The 27046-nt window shown below is 32.0% G+C and overlaps 1 protein-coding gene across 2 annotated transcripts in view; it reads right to left on the reverse strand.

The window, feature by feature from the left end:
- Positions 1–27046, reverse strand: part of LOC129218470 (putative ferric-chelate reductase 1 homolog) — an 82407-nt gene that overhangs the window by 47773 nt on the left and 7588 nt on the right. Inside the window, exon 1 of one of the 2 annotated variants that reach the window (XM_054852748.1) lies at positions 358–421. The exons of the other annotated variant lie outside the window; for it this stretch is intronic. Within the exon in view, the coding sequence (XP_054708723.1) occupies positions 358–385 (28 nt within the window). The 5' untranslated portion in view covers positions 386–421. Of the gene's footprint in view, positions 1–357; positions 422–27046 lie in introns of those variants that run through there. 2 annotated transcript variants of the gene reach the window in all.

Consider the following 27046-nt stretch of genomic DNA (forward strand, 5'->3'; position numbering starts at 1 on the left):
GAAATTATACTTCTCGAGTTCCGAGTCTGGCCATCATAAGGTCCAGGCCCCTAGTTTCCGACTTGATTGACATGGCCCCTTATCGAGCCTGCTGGTGAATTGTATACCATCAAATTTCTGACAAAGTAAGAATCGTTTTGAAATATAATTAATAGAAACGTAGTTATGCTTGCATTTTTATCGTTCTGTACTGGTAGTAAAATCAGGCAATAATTAAAATTTAAGAAAAAGCAGCACCCACGAACAAAAATCATTTGACAGCAGCAAAAACTCAGCGCGGAGCCACTGTGTACGAATCGGTACAACACAGAAAAGTAAACAGAAGCAAATAGATTTGCCGGAAGGGCGTCTACTCACCGAAACGGGCCGGCATCGTGAGTATCATTTCGCCACCTGTGAGAATGTGCTTGCCGCCACTAGCCAGAGAAGAGTTTGAAGCTGGAGACGGTAGTGACGTCAAATGATGGCTAAAAGGTGGAAGGAAGTCAGTCACTGTCCTTGAGAGTCGGTTACAGTCAGGTGGGAAAGCCGAGTTCCGAATTCGATTGCATCACAATAGCATAGCGAAGGCCGACTCCTTTCAGGGAGGGAGGCCTCTTGAATCGGCAACAGCTTGAAAAACCCGTCGTCTGTTCACTACCGCGTCCTACATAAAGGAATTTTTAGGCGTTGCTCTGAACTGGTTCTAGTAAACCAAGTGGGTGGGAGGGATGTAGTTCCTCATAAGGTCCAGCTGACCGATCGGATGCAGATCGAAAAGTAATTAGTAGCGAGATCGGAATAACTATCCGCACGTGGAGACAGGAATTCCTTGTTTCATTCTGTTGTTGATTTTCTCGGAAAGGTTATGAGATTTTTGTCCGTTGCATTTCCTTTCATTATTCCATGAGTACTTTGACAGAGCCTGCTGCTTTTTGCTCAATGTTTTCCTGCTACGCTTCCGTTGAAAAACTTTAACGCAACAGTGGCCTATCTTCATCCGATATTTCAATTAACTACTCGTTCTTCTATTGTTGTAAGCCTTTGAAGGCGGTGTCAAGTCAATAACGAGTCGCGAAAGGGAAAACATAAGTTAAAAGGTTGTTTTCTCGCAAGGACTGTTTCACAAGAAACAACCAGCGTTGAGTTGAAGAACAAAACAATTACAAATTTTACACAAAACTACGACTCCTCCTTTCATCGCTATAAGATAATATGGTGCTGAAACGGATCAAATGGATGGCAAGAGAGTTTTTTCTCCCATCCTGATCGATAAATTAATTTTAGAGAGAAAAATTAAAAAAAAAGAACTTCCTGGAAAACAAATTCAAATGCATTTCATCCAACCATGCAGTGAATGACGATACTTATCCGCTAATCAACCAGAAAAGCCTTTCCCAACCTGAACCCTTTGACTACTAACCTGGCGTTGAAACTCTTCTCGTGAGCAGCGTTCAGCTGGTGGTAGCAATTGCTGAAGACTGAAACCTTTTCCCTGCAAAATTGATCTTGTCTACAACGTTTTTACACATGATTAGGACACACTCGCGTGGCAAGAATAACCCATCGGGGGAGGGGGGGGGCATTGAATTTTTTTTCCTGTATACTGTATGGGTTACCACCAAGTGGGTTATTAACTTTATGGCTTAACACCAAGGACACTAGGTTTGACCCCCCAACCCCCTATTTCTTCACTCTGTGTTTGTTAAGGGCGAGCGCGGCACGTAAAATATGTCGGAATCAATAAGTCCTCCAAGTTAATCAATACCTCTGTTGATACTGTACCATGAATTGTTCGGCTTCTGGTCTGGATCAACAACACAGCAGTCTTCAGGTCCCCATCCAACCGAATAAAAATAGAGGTAGATACTAGAACCCTGGAATGTGATATGGAATTCTCTACGCAACTGGTACACAATCCAGATATGTACTATTATTTTGTCTACTCCGGAAGGATCCAAAGTGCTTTTAATATAAATACATGTAAATTATTTTTTCACCAATGGTCAAGTTTTAAAATGTCATCATTTGGAATTTATGAAGAAAGCGAGTTTTCTTTTCTCGTTGCTAAGCACCGACGTATAAGATTTCTGCAAGTGTTGGACATCTACGACAGAAGCAATTTTCGAACAATACACATGAGATAATAGTAACAGATCCTTCACCGAACAGGAGTTTGCGTCCATAGACTGGACTGCACTGCTGTTTTCCGCCTAACGCACATACGAGCCCATATTCCACACAGATAGTTTTCGCTGGACGAGGCATCCAAAGAGTTCAGGTTCAATGTATTTCTCCAAAAAAAAAAGTTGCAACTTGCTCGGTCAATTCTCAAAGACGGAGAGAGGAGGCAATTGCCCTGCCTGAAATGACGAGTTTGACACCAAAATAACATCGTTTTTGGATTTTGATAATCATGTAGTTTAGGGGGCAAACATTTAGAAATGCAAATAATAGTTTGCGTTTAAAATCTTGACTAGAGGTAGCTTTTAACATACGGATACAATATCATTTTGTGTTTTCCAGGAAAAATGCATACTTGAAGTTTTCTGTAAAAGGACTAACCCTAAAAATAAGTCAAATGGTTAATAAGTTGATAGTAGAATAGTTAACTTTGGTACCCACGTGTGCATTGTGCAATCAAGCAAGAAACATAGGTTGATTCACAACTAATGACTAGGCTTTATTTATTAATGATAGATTTTCCATTTATCAATCTGAAATTTGAGGCATCTTAAAAACTGAATTAGTTGATGGGATGGTACAAAAGACGCTAGATGGATTTATTTATTTTTATTAAGATCAGCAAATACGCAAGTATTAATGTTATTCTTTCCGTTTTCATTATAGTCAAATTGTAAAGAAAAGATAACAAGACGAATCAAAGCCACATGAACTGGATGATATCAGTAACTTAAACAAGTCATTCTGTAGCAAACCAGAGCTGAATAATATTGCGCTTATTTTAAATTTAAACCTTTAATCATATTCATACAGTCATTCGTCGCAAACGCACTATGAACTTAGAACTTTGGGTTCAAAACTCTGCATTTCAAAAGCTTTTTGAAAGAAAGAGTTAAATATGAAGTAACTAATATTTAGTTGCATAAAAGTTGCTTTTTCGAGTAGAAATAGAATAACAGGACTTCCTTTTCTTAAAAAGTCCTCAAGAAGGACACTTTGGGCTGTAAGACATGAGCGCGTTTACAACTTGAACCATGAACTGGTTTAGTCCCACCAAATAGGAATAAACGATTATACCCGCTCTGCTTTCACCTGATAAGGAGTGGGATGAAAATTTCCCTGCATGATGATTTTTTCTTATCAAGGCTTGAAAAGACTAGCAATGGTCCAACTTTTTGTCAGTGTAAATTACCTCGACTCGAAATGGGGTTCTACTCAAGTAAATTTTACCTAACATCATTATTTGCATGGACTTGAGGAGAACATGAATTTGCTCTTAGTATGAAGGTTTGAAAAAAAAGTAATGGCAACTCTATAGTTTTAAAGCTTAAGCAACCAATTTAACCCCTGGATATACTAATGAAATCACATACAGTTGAAATAACTTTAGAATTACTTCTACCTGTTGAAAAACAATGAAGGCTGATGACTTCATTCATTTCATGCACATATGAAATTATTTGAAGTCTCATTGGCGTTACTCCTACCTTTCAGTTTTTCAAAAGTCGAATATCACTCATAAAAAATTATAGATATTTAGTTTATACATTTATTGAATGATAGAATTTTACAAGATCTATTGAACAGTTTGAATGAGAGAAATATTATTATCTTGAACTATTTAGAGCAAATGTAGTTTGTGTTTCCTTATTAAATCGTTTAAAAGTAGAGCAATCGTTAAGTAAATTTTGAAACAACAAAATGGAACTAATTTTTTTTTTTAATAGTGCGTTAATTTCTGAATTAAGAAGTATTTATAAAATTCCCAATCTCAGTAAAAAATGTACCACATTTAACATAAATTGAATGAAATCAAAAAAGTTTTTTATAACTTAAGTGTAAAGATTGAACTCATAGAAACTCTTTTCCTGTGATGTTTCTAAACACTAACTTGATTGTGTTTTCACTTATTTACAAAAAAGAAAGAGAGAAAGTTTTAAGTTTTATTTTAAAACGGCGATTTCATTTCAGTACTTAGTGTTCCGAGTTAAAACATATAGTGCAGTTTTTAAATGTATAACTTAATGTTGAGTAGACGACAAATACTAAATCTTTCTGATCAAGATTCTGCGCAAATGATTAGATAACATATTTGTTATCTCTCCATCAACATCAATCAACTCCATCGAAAAATTCAAAATAATTTTACGCAACGATATTTAATTTTAAAATTATTCATTTTTGCAAAAAATAATTGCAACATATTTTGTCTGTCAAACAGAAAATCAATGGAAAATAATATTGAAATTTTTTATTTTTGTTAGTTCATAAACCGCTGGTCTTAAGAAATATTTCCCCGATTTAACGTAAGAGCGTGAAAATAAGAATCCTTCTCAAGTATTTCAAGCAAAAGGGTGGTTTTTGGATGCGAAATCTTTCTAAGATTTAAATATCCTGACAAAGTGGCTGCAGAAGCCATGGACCCACCTTGCTCGAACAGCAATCGCCACAATTTGGCGAAGTGGAGCATGAAGTTACAGAAGCAATGCACTTTCAAGAAAGCAGTGACCCACTTTATGTCACGTGTCATTCATAAAAAGCTAATAAATGATGAAAAATGACCTCTAGACGATTGAATGTTGCGAATTTGTAATCTGAATGCGAGCAAACGTTTTTAGATAGAATCAATTCTCTTTGAGGGACAAATCTGCGACTCCTGAAATGTATTAATCAATTATATATTCATTTACGTTTTCGATACTTCAATTTTGACCGTGTTTAGACGGAATAAAAAAACGATAAAAAAAGCATAGAAGCATTTGAGAACAATTTTCTCTTAAATTATTTCTAGCGTTTTTCAAGCAAAATGTGCTGCATGTTAAAACCTTAATTTTCTTTGGAGTGTAGTTAGTTGTTCGAGTTAACTTGTTATTGAACAAAAAAGGATGAGCATTTCAAGTTTAAATGAAGTATTTTAATGTGTTAAATAAGAAAAAGTTTTGTCTTCTTTTTCATTTCAGAAGTCCGCTTTTAACAATGTTATTATAGTAGGTCGAAAAACACTTCAATTTTGAAGAAGTATTGTAATTAATAAGAAACTAATTTAAGTTAAAGAATATAAAATTTTCAATTTCCTGATAAAATTTATTCCTATTACTCCAAATTTTCAATCTCAAAAACTTAAGCCAAAAAAAAAAAAAAAGCTTAAAAGTTTCAGCGTATTTTTAGAATTACGATTATTAGGATCCGCCCCCTTCTTGTCTTCTTGTATCACTTGCCAAACTCCGTACGTCGCCATTGCTGCGGATTTCCGAGGCTTTGTCCGATCTGCGCTGCCGAAAACTCTTAAGTTAGAGTAAGAGCTTTAATTGACATTTTAATAAATGTATCTGCTAATTAAGATCGTGAAAAGATAAGACCGTACTGAATGAGTTCCCAGCAAAATCTCGAATTATTCGGTACCTCGTCCGACTCAACTCCCATTGGTTCTAAAGATGACGTGGCTTCACTCAGACACAGAAGCGCCCAGCCTTTAACAGAATGGTTCCAGAACATTTAAAAAGACAGATAAATTTTTTTTTACCACTAGCATTACTAGTAAAAACAATCAAAATCTCGAATTTCGTCACCAACTCAAGATCGTTTCAATTGGAATTCGCCAAGCTTTTGGATTGCACCATAAAATGCATAAAAATTGCAGCCTCAAAATAAAACCATTTTTCAGTAGAAGACCTAAAATTAACTTCCTTCAAAGTGAGCAACATTTCAGATAATATATCTGATACTGTGAATATAGTCACGCTTTTTTTAATAGAAAACAAAAGAAAAAAAAAACATCAAAGTAATTCTTGTCTCATCATTTTATCAATGTACTAATGTTGAAAAGTAAATTAAAGACCTCGGTATAAGAAGGGAGCAGCTCCATTTTAAAAACTTTCAAGAATCGTAAAACTGAAAAAAAGAAAAGAAAAAACGTTTTAAAAATTCATTTCTAAGGACTTTGACTTTATATTCACTATTATGTTAAAATTTGCCATTACGAAACTAATTTCAATGATATTTTAATAAAATATATTACCTATACATAATACAGTTGAATCTCGATAACTCGAAGCTCATAACTAAAATGTTCTTTTATCTCGAAGTTTTTATTAGATCCCAAACTCTTGAGACTGTTGTGGAAACTTTCTATAACTCGAACTACCAATAACTCGAACGTTTTAGCCGGTCCCTTGGGACTTCGCGTTATTGAGAATTGACTGTACATTGTTATGCATTCGAGTTCTCAATTTCAAAAAAAAAAAAGGAAAAAAAATGGAGTTGTCCTTTTCTTGCGCTGAGATCTTCAATGCCATCCTCAGTCAAAGATGCAAAGAGTAAAAAAAAATTGACCAGTCAAAGTCAGCCTTTTAAATTTTGATTAAAAATAAACGTCCAATCCAACTAAGTCGATCTACTTGGTTTGCTTAGCTTCGTAGAAAAAATATTCAGTTCCAAATAATACTTCTTCAAAAGATCTCCAATGCGAATATCTGGCATGATTATCCCATCAAATAGAAAACGCTCCGGCTTAAAGCAATTGTTTAGGTACGACTTTTCAGATAATCTAGTCGTGCGTTCTATGGAATGGTCAAGCACTGCAATTGGCCTACTTCTTGGGATAAACAATACCTCCATTACACCTTGTAAATTTATTTTCGGTAGCTCGTGAATGTGATTAGGACTGTTTTAAAGCAACTTCCGAAGTGTTTGTTTTTTCACCTCGAAAATGTTTTAGAAGTGGCTTAAGTCTCCAGCATTTGATAGCTCGTTGCGAAATATTACATGGTCCAGCTGTTCTGCTACGAAAACATCATTATGTCCGGTAATGATTTCAGGAATCAAGAAGAAATTAGTGTGATTTATACTGCTTTCTTGGTACTTATTTTTCCCTATTATGAAAAAATAAACAAATCAAAATGTCTGAAATACACACGCATACGTGATTATTAAAAAAAAAAGTATTATTATATTTTGTAATTAAGAACCTTTTTGTAACAAAACTTCTCACAGAAAGCTGCATATACGATAGAATCTTGATTACTCAGGAGGAATTGGCTAGGAGAAATCTTGAATAATAAAACCTAGTTAAAACGAGGTTGCATTGCGCATAATATAGTAAAAGGGATATCAACTTGAACTTTCGTAATTAAAAGAACCTTGAAAATAACAGACTGTGTTTCTGAAGAACTCACTTCCTTTCGATAGTGCCAAGCAAAGAATAGAAAAAATAATAGTTTAAAAAACTAAAAAAACACGCTTTAGTGGCAATATGAACTAAAAAGGTAAAAATAATCTTCGGATGATAAGTATATAAACTAATTGACAAAACACTTAATTTTACTGTAATAAAAAAAAAGCGTGGGGGACTTCTTATCAGTTGTCTTACATTTCGTCCACTTGTTATCCATGCAAAATTGTAAATAGGCAGTGCTCCACGCTTTTTTTTTTTCATTACAGTAAAATTAAGTGTTTGGTCAATTACTTTATATACTTGTCATCCAAAGATTATTTTTAACTTTTTATTTTATTTTGCTACTAAAGCGTTTTTTTTTTTTTTAGTTTTTTAAACTATTATTTTATTTTATACTTTTCAGTTCATTTTGCTACAAAAGCGTGTTTTTTTAGTTTTTTAAACTATTTTTTTTTTCAAATAAGATTTAGATACTAAATATTGTTAACACTTGTAACTCTTAAATGAAATCTTTGTGCGTGTGTTCGATTTTTATAATGGAATGTATCTTAGTATTATATTGCAATATTTTCATCAGGCATTTTGAATGCTTTCTGGTAAATTCATGTGCAAACATTGTTACACTCCGCAGCTCTAATTTGTACGTTGTGAGTAATTCTAATAAGCCACTGACTATTAGTCCAAAGGAAAGTTGGACCAACAAACATACAAGTCAAGCTAATAAAAGCGTGTTAATTAAAATAAACTAACAACTTATCGTTAATAAATTAATTTGATTATAGAATATTGCATTTGTCATCGGGTCTGAGGTTGCATTCCAAATTTTAAAAGAATCCGATCACAAAAAGTGGGCTAAAATTGAGTTGCAAGATTATAAATTTAATTTCCGTGTAGACGGGATTAGAACGTAAGCCCAATGATTCCCGGAGGTGGACGTCAGCGAAGACCCGCGCCTTAGACCGCTCGACCACGAACGCTCATAAAGCGGTGGAATGTACTAGCAGTAATGAGCCACTAGCTTTTAGTCAAAAGGAGAGTTACTCACAAACATACAAGTAAAGCTAATAAAAGGCGTGTTAAAAAATGAAGAACACTATAACAATTGTTCAAATACTATAAAGACGGCTCCAAAACCAATTAGGATTTAGTATTTGAAAAACCCTAGTTGTCCGGAGAGATTAAAAAATGTAACTTATGCACCATTTACTATAAGAGGAGAAATATGTGAGACTGCAATAGAATCATGTCTTAGAACCATATCTGTTCCATTGAACCGAGTTGACTAGGGAGATTCGACAGCACAAATTCAATATCATTTAGAACAGGAGGGACAATACGTCGGACTGCAATAGAGCCATGTCCATCCTACTGACCTTAGCTAGCCGGAGAGGTGTTGGGAAATGCAAATTCAATACTATTTAGTATAAGGGAAGAAATATGCTGGACTGCACTTGAACTATGTCCCATGCATCCTAGTCGATCGGAGGGGTTTTGAAAGGTGTAAATTCTATACTATTTGGTATAAGAGGAGAAATATGTGTAACAGGTGTAAAATCATTACACATTCTGTTAAGTTCTTTGTGCACATGAAAAGCTTCCAAGGAGTCCAAATTCCCGGCAGAGGAAGCTTGGCAAAAGATTTTAGTTATGGAAAATTTAAATTCGTTATCCATGTCCGAAGAATGTTTAGTATTGTAGAATTTTTTGTGTTTTGTTTTCAACGCATCCTTACTATTGCAAATTCTCATAAAATTATCTCAGCGCTATAAAACGCTAAGACAATGAAGCTTTATTCTACGCGTGTGCTAACCTTGCGATATCTGCGTGGAGATAATTATCAAATCGAAAAAGTCGGAGGTTTAAACGTGGGGTCTTTTTTCTTTTCTTTTTTTTTTTTTTTTTTTGTAAAATGGCATCCAATACGTCTCTTGCAGAAACATTAACACCTAAACGACAATACGGAAGATATCTGTGCTGAAACAAATTTTAGAATATTTTATGAGTATTGAGAGTAAAAAGCAAGGATCTGAAAGAGATTTTTTTTTTTATAAATTTTCTGAATCCATGAAAATACTATTTTTTAATCATTACAGGTAAAACAGACAACTTGCCACACGTGACAGCTGTATATTTCATTAAAAATAATTGAATAGATAACTAATATTTTGCTTTAGAAATGGTGCATGATTTCTCAAGCGAACAATTTTTCCTTATAATTTTTCAACTGTTTTTAAAACAAAAATTGGTGTTTAGTGCCACGTCTCCCGATAAATGTCCACTTGAAAGATATTTCCTCAAATTTTTCTTGTGACTTAGTAAGAAAACGGTTGTATATTGTACATCGTATGTTGAAATATAGTTAGATTATGTCCATGACCATTGTTCTTAAATTATTAGTAACAAAAAATTAAGTTAATGCATTTCTAACCCCATCGACGCCACAATTTGTTCTTTCTGAAAAATCTTAAAAGTAGGTAGAAATTATTTTACCTTAATCCTTCACTTCTGAAGTAGGGTGTCTTACACCCCGCAAGAATTGAGCTCTTGCATCCAAATGATTTGTAATGTTTCCATATAGTCGCCTAGGATACCTTACTGTTATTCCAGGAATTAAATGCCTCACTGATGCTCTGAGGGGACGATATATGGCTTTATATGTACATCACTTACGGATTTTTTTAAAAGTTGCAATTGTATACGTAAATAATATAAAAATCATTTTAAAATTTTCAATTTCAATATGCTAACTTTAATCGAGTGCACAAGAAATCTAATGTTGGGATGACATGTACCCATGTCGTCACTTACGTTGTAAAGAAAAGGGGGGGGGGGTCTGTAAAATCAACGGGAAAAAATTAAAAAGCATCATTAAGCCTAATGGAACTGTATTTTCACATCGTAAAATTACCGTTTGCGCGGTCTCATTTTAAATTAGCGTGGGGAAAGTTTCAGAAGGTTTCCACTTTTTTTTCTCCACTGCGACGAAATAAAATTTTGTTTTGAGGTAAAAATTTCTTCTTTTGATTATTATTTGGCGATTTATCTTTTTTTTTATTTTTATTTATTTATTTATTCATTTTTTTTTTTTTTTTTTTGCACCGCCAGCAGAACAGCAGAAGATAATCAGGAAATTTGCGTTTAATTTGTTCGGGAATTTTTGATTTGACGTTTTCTTTCTTTCAGAATGATTGTTTGGGGGTAAATTTTAGTTTTTTTCTCTCTAATTGAAATCTGATTGTTGAACATAACTTTTATTTTTGAGGTAGACCGTGCAAAGCCGTTCAACGCAGCTAGGGGTTGAATAAAGTTGGCTATATTTTGGCAAGACTTAGTTTAAATCGTATTTCCCGAAAAATCTTGAGATATCCCATTTGAAACCCACAATGTCTATAAATTTGCTTTTAGAAATAGAATCATCCCCACGCACAACATATCTGAACCATGCCAATACCGCAAGCGAAGGACGTTTTTCTCATTTTAATCATCTTTTGTATTGTAGAACAAAGAATTGTCCTTTTGATCCTTCTTTGATAGGGGTTAAATAAGGTGACTTAAAGCTACCTTGAGCATTGAAGAAAGAATAACAAATGAAGATCACGATATCGCTTCCTTCTAAATGAAAGAGGTTTAACTACACGTTTACGTCACACAAAACTACAAACATTGCTCAGCGACCTAAAAACCTGGCATTCTCCCACTCCCTCATTCAGCGATTATCACTTTTGCTTTATTCATATTTTAAAAAAAGAAAGAAAAGAAATATACTTTTAGCAAAGATGTGTGAAGATTAGCGGTCACCGCTTCTCAAATGGCTTCTAAAGAAAAGAAAAAAGTGGCGGCTAAAATGCAAGCAGTTTGCCACCTAGTCAACACTTTTCTTAGCTCCACCCGTTTTACTGATGATCAGCAATGCATTTAATTACTTTTACTTTCCGAAAGCTTTCGTTTAACTGATAATTTTTATGCTAATTTTCAATTTGAAATATAATTTGGTCATTGATTTCAGTAATGAAGAAAATAATAATTTAACTTCAGTCTTTAATGAATTGGGCAAACATGACTGATGGAAATGTTTAAGAATTATCAGTTGTAAACAGGGTTGGCAAAAAACCGGGTTTTTTTAAAAAAGCCCATGGACCCAGGGTTTTTTGGGTTTTTTTAAATAAAACCCAAAAAAACCCAACTAAAGCTGGGTTTTTTAAAAGAAATGTGTTTTTTTTTTGTCTTTTTTAGGGGAAAGGTGGGGTACTCATAGCATATTGTAGCATAAGTATATGGACAACGCACAAAAATTGTCTTGATAAAAAAAGCTGGAAAATTCAGCGTTTTCTGAAGAAAGGTATAAAAGACGACAAAATTCAAGAATGGTGAAGTTTCAGATTTTTTTAGTTTCCATGATTACCAACAGTTAAGGCAAAGTTACTTCTTGAGTGATAAAATCTATTGTTTATTTGTTCGTTTTTAATTTCGACATTTTTTTTTTTTTGTATTTTACTTTATTGTATTTCATTTTGTTATGTAAAACTACTGTAGAACCTCAAGTAGTTTAAATCCCTTTTTACTGAATTCCAGCTTAATCAAGACATTTCTTTGAATTTTATGTTGCCTGTTTTTCTATTTCTGTGTACAGAGTAAGAAATATTAAACTTTTTCGTAAGATAATGAAAATACTGTACATCCTATTCCGTTTTCTGTCCGACCATTTGTAAAACCTGTTAATTTCTAAAAAATATACCTTGTTTATTCGAGTTTTGTGACGTGTTGGTTTGCAGAAAATAATTTACATGAGAACCTTTTAGCTAAAGTAGTATCCTTTGTACAATCTGCAAATATTGAGAAAATCTGACGTGACAGGACTTAGTCAAGATAATTTGAGTTCCTTATTGACCAGTTGAATAAAAAAAGTTAAATATATTTATTTAAAATCTTTGAAGCATTTTTTAATGCCCTTAAGAGTTAAGAAATACTATTAAAGTTCAAAATTCACTTTTTATGTCCATTGCCTATTGTGAAGAAGAAATAAAAAAGTTTAAATTGTCAAAGTATTAAAATTAATTATTTAAAAAAAAAAGTTCTCAGAAAATTTTTAAAAACCCAAAAGTGGGCTAAATAATGAGTTTTTTTAAATGGGTTTTTTCAAAAAAACCCATTGGGTCCAACCCAATTGGGTCCAGTCTGGCCAACCCTGGTTGTAAATTAAATCAAGAATTAGAATAAACATTTTAAGTTTGAAAATGTTTATTCTAAGCTATGAAAATTTAAGGAAGTGTCGTTAAGCATGTATTTAATTGTACTGGTTTTTATATTTGCTCATTTCTTATTAAAAAAAGTAAGTTTATTAAAATTTCGCCGAGTCCCTGATTTTTTCTTCACCGCTAGTGCCTAGACTGCCTCGTCGTAAATCAGATTCCTTTGCTTTTTGCGACTGTTTTAAAAATAAACTGGTTTCATTTTGTATTCCAGCTGTAATTTTTAAATAACATAAATTTTATTTAAATGCAACTTTTGCAATCAGTTTGGAAACCAGAATGAAGGGAATATTGTTCTTTTGAATGTACAACTTTTACTTGGTTTTAATTACCATTCAAGCGCACTAGAAAGACATAAGTGCGTTGAGTTTTACCGCTTATCACATATTTTAAACATTGTTCAGCAATTTTGGTTCGATTGCTTTAAACAGATTAAATGGAACTGGAGACTTCGGATGAAATTCCTCAAGAAGGTATTACTTTACTTAACGTTTACTGTCAGTTTTGCATTGAAATGGTATGACTCAGAAGTATAAGGGAGAAGGGACACACTTGAACATTTTTCATGTATTTTGTTACTAATTTTGCTTATATTTAGTTCTTATTTGAGATTTTTAGTTTTCATTGCAATTTTGTTCAAAAATTATCTTCATCAAATCTTATGTAAAAAAAAGTAATTTTCAGAAGTTAACCAAATTGTCCTCCACTGTGCCCTAAAAGGGACAAATTCTATTTGTCCCAATGTGCTACCCTTTCCCTTACTTACGATAAAAAAACAGCACCCAGAATTCATTTAGTATTTTAGAAGATATTTCCATGTTTGAGTTTTATATAGCTTGCATTTGAAAAGTAAAAGTGCGCTTGAAAAAATTCCTTATTTTTACGCCGGTAAAATGATTAGCCTTGGTGATTTTCAACTACTCGTTACACTGTAGACGAAAAATTGACGTTATTTATTAAGTTCTTATTTCCCGGGGACTGTATCAAAAATATGGCCATTAGTTTGAGCGGCAGTTAATAATTTTGGAATACCCTATTATACAAATAAACACCTGCTCATACGAAGAGTTAGGTTATCACTTCTGATCTGTATTTCACTTTTGCAGCTTTATGCTGCAATGATAAATTTACAAAGAAAAGAAAACCTGCTCGTGCTAGTTTTACAAACAAAAGAACGAATTTGCAAGATTTAACGGAATTTCCTCATGAAGTTTAAAAAATAATATTTTTTTATAAATATGTATAATTAAAGTATCAACATTTCTTTTCGAAAAATAGAAAACTATCAATTACGTTGGAAACATATGAGACGTTGAGAATAAAAACTGTGTAAGTCAATTTTTTTATAATTTTCGTTTACACCGTCACAAATGATTTTTAATCGCATTCTACTTCATGTGATGAAAGTGTAAGTCTAAGTTCAACTATTTGCCGATAAACAGTAATCGTAACATTTAACAGCAGTTGTGTTTTGGGCAAAAAGTGGCTACTATACAATTCAGTGGCTCAAAATCATACTTTTTTGAGCTACACCATTAATTATCTCAAGAGTTTTTCAAATGTGATAAAATATTCGTTTCAGAAAATCTAATCAATTATAAATTCAAGCGGAACGAAAACTGATTTTTAGGTCAACTCTTTGCCAAGAGATTTATAATCGGTGGAAAAAGTTTCGTAAGAACATTAATTAAAGATCAAGATAACGTTCAGTAAATTAGCAGTTCTCACGAATGATTTTTTTTTTCTCAATTTTGAACGGTCAGAATGCAAAGTGTGGGAAATCATTTAACTTTAAACTACGAACATTTTCATCTATAAATTTCAGTTTCGTGTTAAAATGAATTTTTCTGTACATAATTGATTGCATTTGATAGGTAAACATTTAAATTTGCTGGTCTAAATTTTTGCGTTGTTCAATGTAAAAGTGATGTATCTCCATATTGCCATCAAGCGGCTCATTTTTCAAAATATAAATACCTAATGACAAGTAGTAATTGAACACTTGTATTTGTTTCACAAGAAAAAAATTTCGAAAGGTTTTATATAATATGGCCTCGTAAAATTATCCACAAGGAAATACACGACTTTTACAATGAATGACACATCTATAGGAAAACAATGTATAAAAGTTGTAATAATATAAATTTAATAAGTGAAATGAAAAATAGTATGAAAGATTTGCTTGTATGAAAAGAGTCAATGCGCTAGATAAGAGGATATGCAAAATAATAATAATAATAATAAATTTAAAAAAAATGGTCATGCGTATGCGTTGTGATAATTCCAAAGGGAGTATGCGGGGTGCTTACAGTACACAAAGACAGAACATTGCATTTTACAATACAACTTGTATTGAAACATCTTTTATTTTTGGCAGTAAATTTGAGTCTTCAAAAAAAGTGGAAAACTTTTACTTTTTTTTAATGGGGAAAATTAAATATTTTTCTAATGAAATATTTTCTATTCGATTATAAAACATATTTTTTTATTAAAAGAATTAATAAATAAAAGGTTGACTGAATAAATGAAAAGATAAACAAACGAATAAATCAATGAATAAATGAAGAAAAATAAATGAGCGTGTAAACGAATGAATGAATAAGAAAAATAAGAGAATAAATTAATAAATAAGTGAATTATTAAATGAAAGAATGTATACGAATTAATAAATGAAATCGTCAGTGATTTATATTAAATTATTGAGTGTGTAAATGCAACACACTATTTCCCTTTGTCCAATCCACTTTTCCCCGCATGTACTTGACTGATTGAACAATTTATTTAAAATACAAATAAGCTTAATATTAAAGAAATTAATGTTGCATTGAATATTAGGAGGTCTCAATACTTAAAATGTTAATAACAAGAACTGTATCATTTTATAGTATCAAAAATAATTTTTGACTTACAACAAAATATTACGAGTACCAATTTTTTAAATTGTCTATATTACCAAATGCTTTAATCTTCGGCGGTATTTTTTTCCTGACTGGAATAGACTACATATGGCACTATATAGTTAAAATAATACCGGATAGGAGAAGCTAAAAGCAGAGTACACCATTTCACTTTGCCCCATGTTCCCCTACATTTCAATAATATTTAATATAGCTATTGTGCTGGAAGGTTCAAACTGGGCGTTTTTTTTTTTAATCTTATAATTACAAATTTGGTTTATAATACAGTTATAAGCTTATTTATTTCAGCAAAATAAGAGTATATAATAGAGATTGCTAAGAAAAAAGAAGTAATTACAGTAAAGTTCTGTTACAACGAACTTCAAGGGATCGAAAATTGTGTTCGTTGTAACGAGAATTTCGTTCTAATGGAATTAGTATAGCATTGTATGGAAATTTATTGGAACTGAAAATTTACTCCAAACGGATATTTCGTTCCATTGGTATTCGTTGTAACGGGATTTTACTGTGTGTGTATATATATATATATATATATATATATATATATATATATATATATATATATATATATATATATTACACGCGTAGAAGTCAGCTCCCATAGCTAAGTGGAGAGCAATGACGTTTTCTAGCTGCCCACATTGTTTGCTAATTCGTGAACTAACAAGAGTTGGCCTAATTGAATCCTTTAAGCTATGTAGTAGTTTTCCATGTGAATAAAGTTGAGTGTTCAATTCATTTTTCACAAAGTTGAAGCGCATTTTATGATTCTTTAACAGTTGCAAGTAGATTTTCAATGTCAGTTCAAATTCGCAACTAAGAATCCGACTATCTTCTCAAAATATTTCTTACCCGAATTTCCGTGTTTAGATTTTGAGATAACCACTTAATAGACTGGATTTTTCATCCCTGCTTGATCAAAATCTTTTGTTGTTTTCTTAGAGTCAACAAAACAATCCTTTCCCTCCCTTTCTGAATATCTCTCTAACTAATCGGCTTTTCTAGAACCAAAAGAGAAATAATTTGAATAGCTTAACTTCAAAACATTAGAATACATAGCACACACAGCAAATTGATGACCTTCATTTACAAGAACAAAAGGGAAACAAACGAAATGTATTTTTTTCACTTATCAGAAGATATATTTAACTAAATAGAATGCATAACGGCATTACGAGTAAGAAGGCAAAGTATTTTCTTTCTGAAGTTTTTTAAATACTTGAAGGGAATTGCCTGTTTTTCTTACTATTGCTGCAAAACCACTTGAAGAATTGCAGTAGTTTTCGCACTGGACGTCACATCAAATCCGACATTATCTTAAAATCGGTAAATCTGCGATCAACGTAGCACGTGATCGACATAAATATTCTGAGCGCGAACTCTTTACACAGAGATGGTTCCGAAGGGGAGAGAAGAGTAATTATTTACTAAAAGCCGACTGGGACACACCCTCATACTTTTCACATTGTTACTGATGGAATACAAAGTGTTTTGTTTAATACGTTAATGAGCACTCAACCGAAGTATGAAAAGTTCCCCTGTAATTTTCGTATGTTACTGGTTTTAAGTGTTGAGGCACGTGGAGCAAAGTAGTTAAGATAAATTATATTTTTTTAGAATGAACGAATAAGAAATTTAATTTGAAAATTACAGTGCGCGAAGAAGAAACAATGTTTAAAGAATAATTCATGTTGTAACTTTTTTTATTTATTTATTTATTTTTTGCAGAAAACTTGTACCTTCAACGAAAAGTGGAAAATTACCCCTTTGCCCCATATTGTGGGCATATATGTACATGTACCGTCTTATAGCACTATTTATTTATTTATTTTTTTCATTAATATGCAAAAATCATCTGATATTTTTCAACTTTGATTAATAAAATTTATGGAATCCACAACAAATATAGTGTTGGGGTTGCATATCCTCCCCCTACGAAACAAAAAACGCACCTCACCATTAAGGGGTTAAGTTTCCTATATACACTCGTGCTTGTCCACGCAAAGTTGAGAGTGAGTTAGATCCTGCCCCCCCCCCCCCCAAAAAAAAAAAAGTGGTTCGTGTGCAAAACCTTTTTACAAGTTTACGTTTGCTCGTACAAGCTAGCTTGCGTGTAGACACTAGTCGGAAAATAATTGTATGTAGTTTTACTAGCCCACATATCAAGTGTGTATGCAGTCTTTGTGTCTTTGTTTGGAACAGATGAAGCTCTTATGAAATTGATTCTTTTCCCTTTTGCCCTTTCCATGACAATTACCATTCCTTTTCATTATAGATGTTGTATCATCATTCATCCAAATTGATTTCTTAAGCTAAGAGGCTTTTTGAACTGGAAAGTTTTATTTCTCACACCGTTCTTCCGATTGTTAAACGATCATTGTTAATTATTCGTTATTCTTTGGCCCATCAGAATCTATAGTGGCTCCCAAAAGTGTTCGCACACTTTGAAAATTTATAGTAAAACCAAAATAACGTGAAACTGAGTTCGAATACGAGGTCCAATACTTTTTCACATCATTCTTATGTCATTATAAATAAAACCCAGTAGTTTTTTCAAAATATTGGCTGATTTTCTTTTCAAAATGGGTCAAAAAACGAAGACATGGAGAAATAACATGCCACAAAAGTCATCGTAAGCTAAAATATTTTAGAATAAATTCATGATTAAAACTTTCATATGTCGTCCTTTCTTGCTATTTTTCATTGTGTTGACACTAAAAAGCCATTCGGCTCTAATTTTTTTGTTTATTTATTCCACAATATCCTGCTCATTTTTAAATGGCTGGTATTCGTATAAAACAACAACCACCCTTCGAAATTTGATTTTTTTTTCATAATAGTAGCGGAAAATCGGGTCGAAATATCACTAAATCAGTTAATTTATATCATCCTATAGTGAAGTGCGTGAAAAACTGCTTAAAAGAAAAGAATCGGATCGAAAACAAGGTAAGAAAAGGTCAAATAGCAAAGTTAACAAAACATGATCAGAGATTTACAATTAAAAACTTTATGAAAAATACACATTTCAGTGCTGTAAATGATTTTGCAAAAAATTATGCATTTTAACTTTACCTAAAACTGTTTGCCGTGTTCTCTGAGGAGCTGGATTAAATGGGAGCTCTTCAGGCAGAAAATTTTTTGTTTGGGCGAAAAACAGAAAGTTTACGCTTTCCGTCGCAAAATCAATGATAAATAAGCTAGAAATGTTTTGGAATAACGTCTATTTACAGGTGGAAAGACCTTCAACATATTTGGTTCCAATAATGTACAATTGTAAAGAGAAGAAAACAAATGCGGAATTTAATTTTAAAAAACTTAGTTGGATCAGTTCATCAAAACGATGAATGTACTCTTATGTGAGGGGTGCATATCAGCATCAGGACTTGGTAGTTCGGAATTTACTGATGAAATAATGAATCATGATGTTAATTTAAATTATTTTCAAAGACACTTTTAAACTTTTAGTCAAACATTTTTTATCGGAAACAACTTTGTTTTTTATGAATAAAACAATAAAAAGCACACGGTTTTCAACGTTCGCGTCTGGTGCCTCGAAAATTGCCCTCAAGTTTGGAAAATATCTCCTCAATCGCCAGATTTAAACTTAATGTAACATATTTATAGGTATCGGGAGGCTAGGTTACGAAAATATATCATTGAAACGAAAAGAGAGATAGAAACAGTAAGACTCAAAATGTAGTTGAACTCTTACTTATATAGAAATTGCACAAAAAAAAAAAAAAAAAAAAAAAACTGAAAATTTATTCCCAGGCGTTCAAAAGCTGTTGTGGATGTTGAATGATAGTCTAGTAAATAAGAACTTAATAAAAAGCTAGATTATTCAATAATTATATACCCAATTTTTAAAGTGTACAAATACTTTGTGAGGTAAAGTTTCCGGCAATTTTTGATTTTTTAAAAATTAAGTTTTATTATGTTATCAAAATTTTTCATGCAGTTTTGTTAAAAATAAATCTCGTAATTAAATAGGTGTTCCGAAATATTAATTTCAACCAATGGGATAGGGGCTTATTTCATTGAAAATCGTAGGTGTACGAACACTTTTGAGAGCCATTGTATATCGATTCCTTTCAAAAATAAGCTCCTAAATTTTAGAAAAGTTTCTATTTTTACCTAAATGAACTTTTTTTCTCGCCTTATTTATGGTTTTACTTAGTCACAACTATTTAAAAAATAATTAAAAAATATATATACAATATAACAGGAAAATATTCAAAATAACTGTTAAAGAAAAAATAAAATGCATATCCCAGAAGAACTCGACAGGAAACAAGAAAAAAAAAACGTTCTTAAAGGACACGAATTGAACTCATTTTAAAAGTCAAGGAAGCGGAGAGAAATCTTTCAAATATAATTTTTAAAACATTGCATTTTTGTTGTCATTAGAACTACTACGTAACTTTAAAAATGAAGGAATAATCCTTTAACCCCTTTTGCAAAAAACTTCTTTCACACATAAATAGCCGCTTCGCTTTATCAACACACGATCAGGGTTTTTCCTCTGAAGACATTTAAGAAGAGATCTTCATAAAGAACCTCTTATTCTGATAAGATTAATGGAGCTAAATCTTCTTACGGAGTGCATGCTGTCTGCTAGCTACCACGTTAACAGCTAAATGAATGGCAAAAAGAATAAATCAGGTTCGAAGAATGGAACATCACGATAGTTTTTTGACGATTATCTTAGAAACTGCAATATGAAGACCGTTTTTTAATCTCTTGAATTTTGCAGTACGTTTGCAAATCTTAAAAATACTACAATTGTTATATAAATGCGTAGGTATTTTACTGACTACCAAACGGCGTGACCTTGAGGATCTCAGATCTTGATAAAATTCTGGAAATTTCGTTAATTCGCACTACATGTGAGCTCAGGTACAGCGGTTGGCTGCACAGGCCCTAGTTCGGCAGCAACCGGAGTCCAAAATGGCTAGTTTAGCTCTAGAAGAGCAATGGTTTTACCTCTGAAATTAAATTTTTTACACTTTTTTGAAATTGCATTGCAGTGCCCATTGAAAGCATTTACAATTTTAAATGAATCCCCCCCCCCATTGTACTGACAATAGGCGTCAAATGTTTTCAGTACCTCAAAAATGATGAAACGATCAAAAAAAATTTTATTGCTTATTTCAAAACAAAAAACTACTCTGAACACAGGGGAAAAGTTTCAATGCTTTTAGTTCAAATATTTAAAAAGTTATGAGTGGTTTTAGGCCATGCTCCTTATGTGTTCTTATGCAAAAGAAAAACTTCAAATTGCTTTTTCTCGATGATGTTTTTTTTTGTGTTTTCATGTCATTAGAATCCCTAAGGATTTTTTTCTATTAAAGATACAGCTTTAAAGTAATACGTTTTGCAATTGGGATAACATATTTGACAAAACTGTGCATTAGATAAGCATTTTATAAATTACTCTAATGTTTAGAGCATGTTAAACCTTTAAAAACCAAATTAAAAAAAAAATTGATTTTTTACATAATTAATCACAGAAAATTTCGAATGAACTCATAAGCAAATGAATGCACAGATTTTTAGAGATGATTATAGTGATCGTTTTTCAAAAAACGTTTTTTAAATTAGTGCAAAAATAAAAAAGCCTTAAAGATTTTAAAAAGTTGAAATTTTCCTCAATTTTTTGAATTTTCAAAAAAAAATAGGCAATATTTTTAAATTTTGAAAATAAATTATTGATTATGAATTAAGTATGCATGCAATGGTTTCAAAGAAATATAAAATTTATATAAATGGAAAGAAATTGCTTGAAAGGTACTGTGACCCCTTAAGAGAGCAAATACTGTGCCAAAGGTTCAAATTCCGATAAGAGTGTCATTGCCATTCTGGAGTCCTGGAAATTCGTCTTGTCCCGATTTTGAGAGTCACGGATCTAAAAATTTCCAGATTTAGGTCAATTCTCTCGCACTGGATATGAGCCTAGGTAAAGTGGATTGAGTGCATATAGGCTTTTGTTCCCTTGCTAATAGGGTTTAAATTTGCTTCTCTGGCTCCGGAAATGCAATAGTGTTTTCTTTGGAATTGGAAGCTTTGGCACAATATTTGCACTCTCATCACATTTGGTGTCACTTGTCAGTACAGCTCAGGGAATGAGGATTTTCTACCTTTTAGAGAATGTATTTAGTTGGCCCATAAAATGCAAAGCAATGGTAAGAAAAAAGTAAAAAGTAAGTTTAATTCCAAAGGAAAAACTTTCTTCTCTTGAGCAAACTAGTAACTTTAGACCCCTGTTGCAGTCAAACTAGGGTCTATGCAGTCACAGCAATTGACCTGGGTTCATATCTAGTGTGAACTAACCTAAATTCAGAATTTTCCATACACGTCACCTTCAAGGTTTGGTAGTGAATTATTTTGGGTATCACTAATATATTTTAAAAAAGAATGCAATTGCAATATAAATCAAAAATTAAGGTCCTACTAATGTTCTTCCATAAAAAATATTTTGAATTAAATATTAGATATTATATTTCCTCTTATTTTAGGTAGGGGTCTAATAAGACATGTCCCATTAGAACCCATACCACTTTTCTCAAGCATTATGCCCATTTTAGGTTTCAAATTTAAAACACAAAATCAGAAGTGCAACGGAACATATCACTATGTCATAAAGCACCAAAATAGCAGGTGTTAATGCTCTGAAAAAAAGAGAGAGATTAAAGTGGACAGAAAAGACTATTTAAAAAAATTTATAAAACCACTGCCTTAAATCTTGAACAAAAGTTCTCCTTTGCTGTCCAAACAGCTAATGAAAATTAAGTGGTTCATATATAGTCATGTGAATTACATACTACCCTAGCGCCATGTACTAGCAAATTTCCAAACTATAAATTAAATAATTTCATCAGAAAATCCACTAGTCCCATTAGCCCCCAGTCTCCCCAAGTGCTTTTTTTCTCTCTCTCTCTCTCAAAAAAAAAAAAAAAAAAAAACAATGTTATAGTATAAAAAGTAGCTTTTAATTAATTTTCTTTTTTAAGAGAAATCTTTGTCCATAGATTTTCTTCAAATGTGTTTTCTTAACGTTTAGTATGAATGAAAGTTTACAACTTTGAGTATAAATTAAATGCCTACGAATAAAATAATGTAAAGTAAAACCACTAATAGTTGACACTTATTTAAAAAAAAGCACAAAACAAGCGAAATACATGCGCCAAAAGATTAGATAAACATTAGCTGAAAATTAAACAATGCAGATTTAAACCAATTTTTATAATTTTTGTACAATTTTACTATAGCTCTTGTTGATTTATTTTCTTCTTTAAAGTGTCAACTACTAGTGCGGGTGTCAACTATTGGCTGTTTCACTCCAAATATTTTATTCGTATATAATTTTCTTACATGAGGAAAAAAAACTTCGATGCTAATATGTTTTTTTTTAAATCTCAACGCGTCATAGATTTGAGCTGCACATTTAATAGAGTTAATGTATCTCATAACAACAATACTACAACTGCTTCAATTTGAATAACATCCTGGGGTTTTTCTTCCTGGTAATGCATGTTCAATATTGAGTAGTCTGTGTCATTTTTTGCCGTTTCTCAGTATGCATTTCATGTTTCACGAAAATATTCACTTTCGAGATAAAGCAATCAGATGTAGAACTTTTGTTCAGTTTTTCTCACCGATCGTAGGCATACAAAATCATTCATATCGGAAAAGAAATGTAATTAACAGGGGAGAAAATAATGCTGAATATGTTGAAAACCGGAAGGCGATCATGTACAACAAAGCGAATCGTTGAAATTCAGCGTAATGGTTAAGTACGTGGTGATTAGTTATTTTAAATTCTATACACGTACGTCGAAAGCGCTGAATGTGAAAGTGGATTAAGTGATGCTTCTTTTAAAATAATAAAAAAACAAAATATATTTCATGCTAATTTTGTACCATATTTCCTTATTGTAATTGCCATCCTTTTTCCTTAAGCACACAATCAAGAACCTATAATTTTAGGAAATTATTGTATTGCATCAACTTCCTTTAACACTTTCTCCTCACCGAAATAGAAATGGCAAAAGTGGTTTTTTTCTCAGAAAGGGAACCATTTATTTGCCGTTAAGCAGAGCTAACCGAAATTTAAAATTAAGTACATAAATCAAACTTTTGTATTTTTACGAAGGTTAACTAAACGTAGTTACATCCAGAACAGAGGCGGATACAGAAATAGTTTTTGGAGGGGGCACCAGAGAGTGAAGTAAAAAGCGCATCCTCATTCAATTTTTCACAATAACTTTCACTAAGTTCTTTTTTTTTTTTTTTTGGCTCATTTACAGTTATTTAGGTCTATCAAAGACGAACTATTGGACGAGGCGTGATTTTATGTACCTTTGAATGATAAGCCATTAAATAAGGCCAATTAAATATGCTTATCTTTCACTTTGACTTTCATTATTATTCCTATCGGAAGCAAAAGTTGTTTTATTCAAATATGCTGTAGTAATTTTGCTGTGGTTTTTTTTAAATAGTTCAAAGAATTTGATTTGTGCTGTATAGAAATACATTAAAGAATACTTTTTGGGAATAGTTAAATTAATTTTATTTCTTTCGAAGGGACATGGGCCGTTTCGGCTCCACCTAAAATCCATTACTGATCGGGAAAGTTAAAAAAAAAAATTCAAGCATGAATAGTGATGTGGATCGGGTAAATACCCAGTGGGTAGGTAAATATTTTTTGGGTATTTACCCGGGTATTTACCCAAGGCCTGGGTAAATACCCAAAAAACTGGGTATTTTACAAAAAAATGCAAAAAGTGAGTCAGAATTTTAAAAAAAAATCTAAATATGAAATAATTGGTAAAACTGATACATACATATGTATTATACAGCTTATAATATTTTTTATTGGAAGTCTTGATGAAATTTTAAAAGAAACATATCATGAATCAAAGAATCTTTCTTTTCAATGTCATAATTGGACAAGTATAAGCAATTCAATGATGAGCTTCAGGATTTCAAAATCACAATCTAGGTTAGTCACATCCAAAATGAAAAAAAAAAAGGAAGCATGAGGGATGCTTGGAAGAATTTACTGAGAAGTTATTAAGACTATGATGTTAATTATTTATTTATTTTATTGCTGTTGAAGTGATAACGTTGCAAATATAGAAACAGTTTTCACATTAATAAGCAAAAAAAAAAAAAAAAAAAAATCAAAATATTGTGTTCTGTTGCCTTGCTTATTTGCATTTGCTCTCCGGTACTTCATGATGAAAATTTATTTGAACTATTTTTAATACACGCAATTAGTGATGTTGGGTGGGAAGGTAAATATTTTTTGGGTAATTCCCCTCAGGGTTAATCTTCTAGTAATTGCGCATTTTGCCAAAAAAAAAAAAAAAAAAAAAAAAAATTAGGTGGTATCAAAAGGGATGATTTTCTTTTTGAAACATAAACTGTAAAATAAAAGATTAAAAATATAAAAATTATATATTATAGTTTTTTTAATTAAAGGCGTAATGAAATCTTATCAAAAAATCTGTCAGAATTTAGAATGAACTATTCTAAAATTTAAATAGGATGGCGTTATAATTTAATTTTTTTATGGGGTAAAGCAAAGAGATTTTGTCACATAGATGGCATTAGCACATGTTATCATCTTTTATTTTTCATAATATCACGCTATTAGTTAGTTTTGGCTTTGATTTGTGATCATTTTGTCCAAAGCCGCCTAAATACTAAATGCCAATCACATTTGCTTTAAAAGTCATCCTCCGCCGGTACGCAAACAATGCTACCTGATGGCAATACATGGATGGTGCTCATATGATGACAGATCCAAACAATTCAACTTGTTTTGGTTAATTTTAAAATTTAAATTTAGAAGTTAACCAATTGTTTTCTCCGCTTTTAATTCTAATGCTTTCGACCTTCGTTAGTTGGCAGTAGCCAGAAGACCGAAATTATACTTACTGGGATCATTTTGCTCTGTGTTAAGAGGGAAAACGCGATAGACATTTAGTATTTAGGAGGCATTAGTTTGTCACTCTTTTTGTATTTATACTGGTAAAACTTTAAATTTTGCTTTGAAAAGTGAAAAAAAAAAAAAAAAAAGAAAGATGGGGACACATTGATTAGGCATATCCAACACATTTAATGTGAATATCATATTAGATTACCTAGTTGTTTCACGCAATAATTCTTTAAATATGTAATCAAAATACAATTTTTGGACAAAAATTTATTGCTTTGTGTATGGTTGGTTATATATATACATAGTGGAATACATACAGAAAAGTATTTTAGTTGAATATAAATTTTTGAAATAAATACCCGGGTAAATACCCAGTTTGGGTATTTACCCGGGTATATACCCTGGGTATTTACCCCTAAAAATAAATACCCAGGTATTTTACATCACTAAGCATGAATAAAATCACCGAATAATTGCAACTACTTTCAGGGCTTTATACCATTCTTTACTTGTTTTTTCGATCACCTGATTGAAGTTCAGTGAAAGTTGCTCTTAGTCACAAATGGAAGGACTATAGCTACTTAGAAAAAGTATTTTTATTTGCGAAAATGGCAAAATGTAATGAAATATTACTCTGCGCTTTTTTTTTTTTTTTTTGCTCTATATTTTGATAAGTTAGAAAGTTTTTTCAACTTTACTACGTAATATAGCGAAGGATGGCCCACAGCTCGTAGTCGCCTAAATCGGGTAGGCCTTTGTATGCCTCCCCCTCATGGCGTGTAAGCAGCGATGCATACGTATGTCGTGTTTACATGAACACCCCCGAGTTTTAATCAGTCCCAACGAAGCGGCATGGCGCGACCAGGATTAAAATATTAAAAAAAAAAAATGTTACATTGCTAAAAATAAAGTTTTGTAACTTGTGATTAGTCGAAGACCGACTTATTTTTTGATTTTCAATACTATTACGTTATTCTGACACCATCCACCTACAAACTACGATAGTCATTTCGTTTGTTTCTTTTTTAAAATTTAATTTTATAATTATTGAAATACAAAACGTGCCTTCGGGCAAAGCAGGAATAGGATTTAATCATATATTTATTTATAATTTCTTGACTCGTGCGCTTGACTTAGATTTTATATTTCAATAGGACACGTATTACTTTAAAAAGTTATTTTTTATGATGGCAATTATTTGTCTATTAATTTAATCAATTATTTCTTAAGATTTATAAACAAATGTGCCGACTTTAAATGGGATAAATACAACTTTTTCATATTTTTCTTTATAAGGGCAGGTAGCTAATCAATTATTTTAATCATTTATAACTTCATAATTGATTGGCAAATGTACCAAATCACAATTAGTTAAGCTTACCCGCTTTGGGCTCCCTGGTACGGCAAAGCGGGTTTTTCAAATGTTTGTAAAGTTTGATAAATAAATAAATATTGGGTTTGAAACAATACAAAAATCACTTTTTATTTTGAAGTTCAAGAGAACCCTGCTGGAAATAAAACCGAAAATGTTTCGATAAAAATACAAAAACTAGTTTTCGAGCGTTCTTCGAAAACCTACCCGCTTTGGGGAACCTCCCGT

Source organism: Uloborus diversus, chromosome 3 (assembly GCF_026930045.1).
Source record: "Uloborus diversus isolate 005 chromosome 3, Udiv.v.3.1, whole genome shotgun sequence".
NCBI classification, from domain to species: Eukaryota; Metazoa; Arthropoda; class Arachnida; order Araneae; family Uloboridae; genus Uloborus; species Uloborus diversus.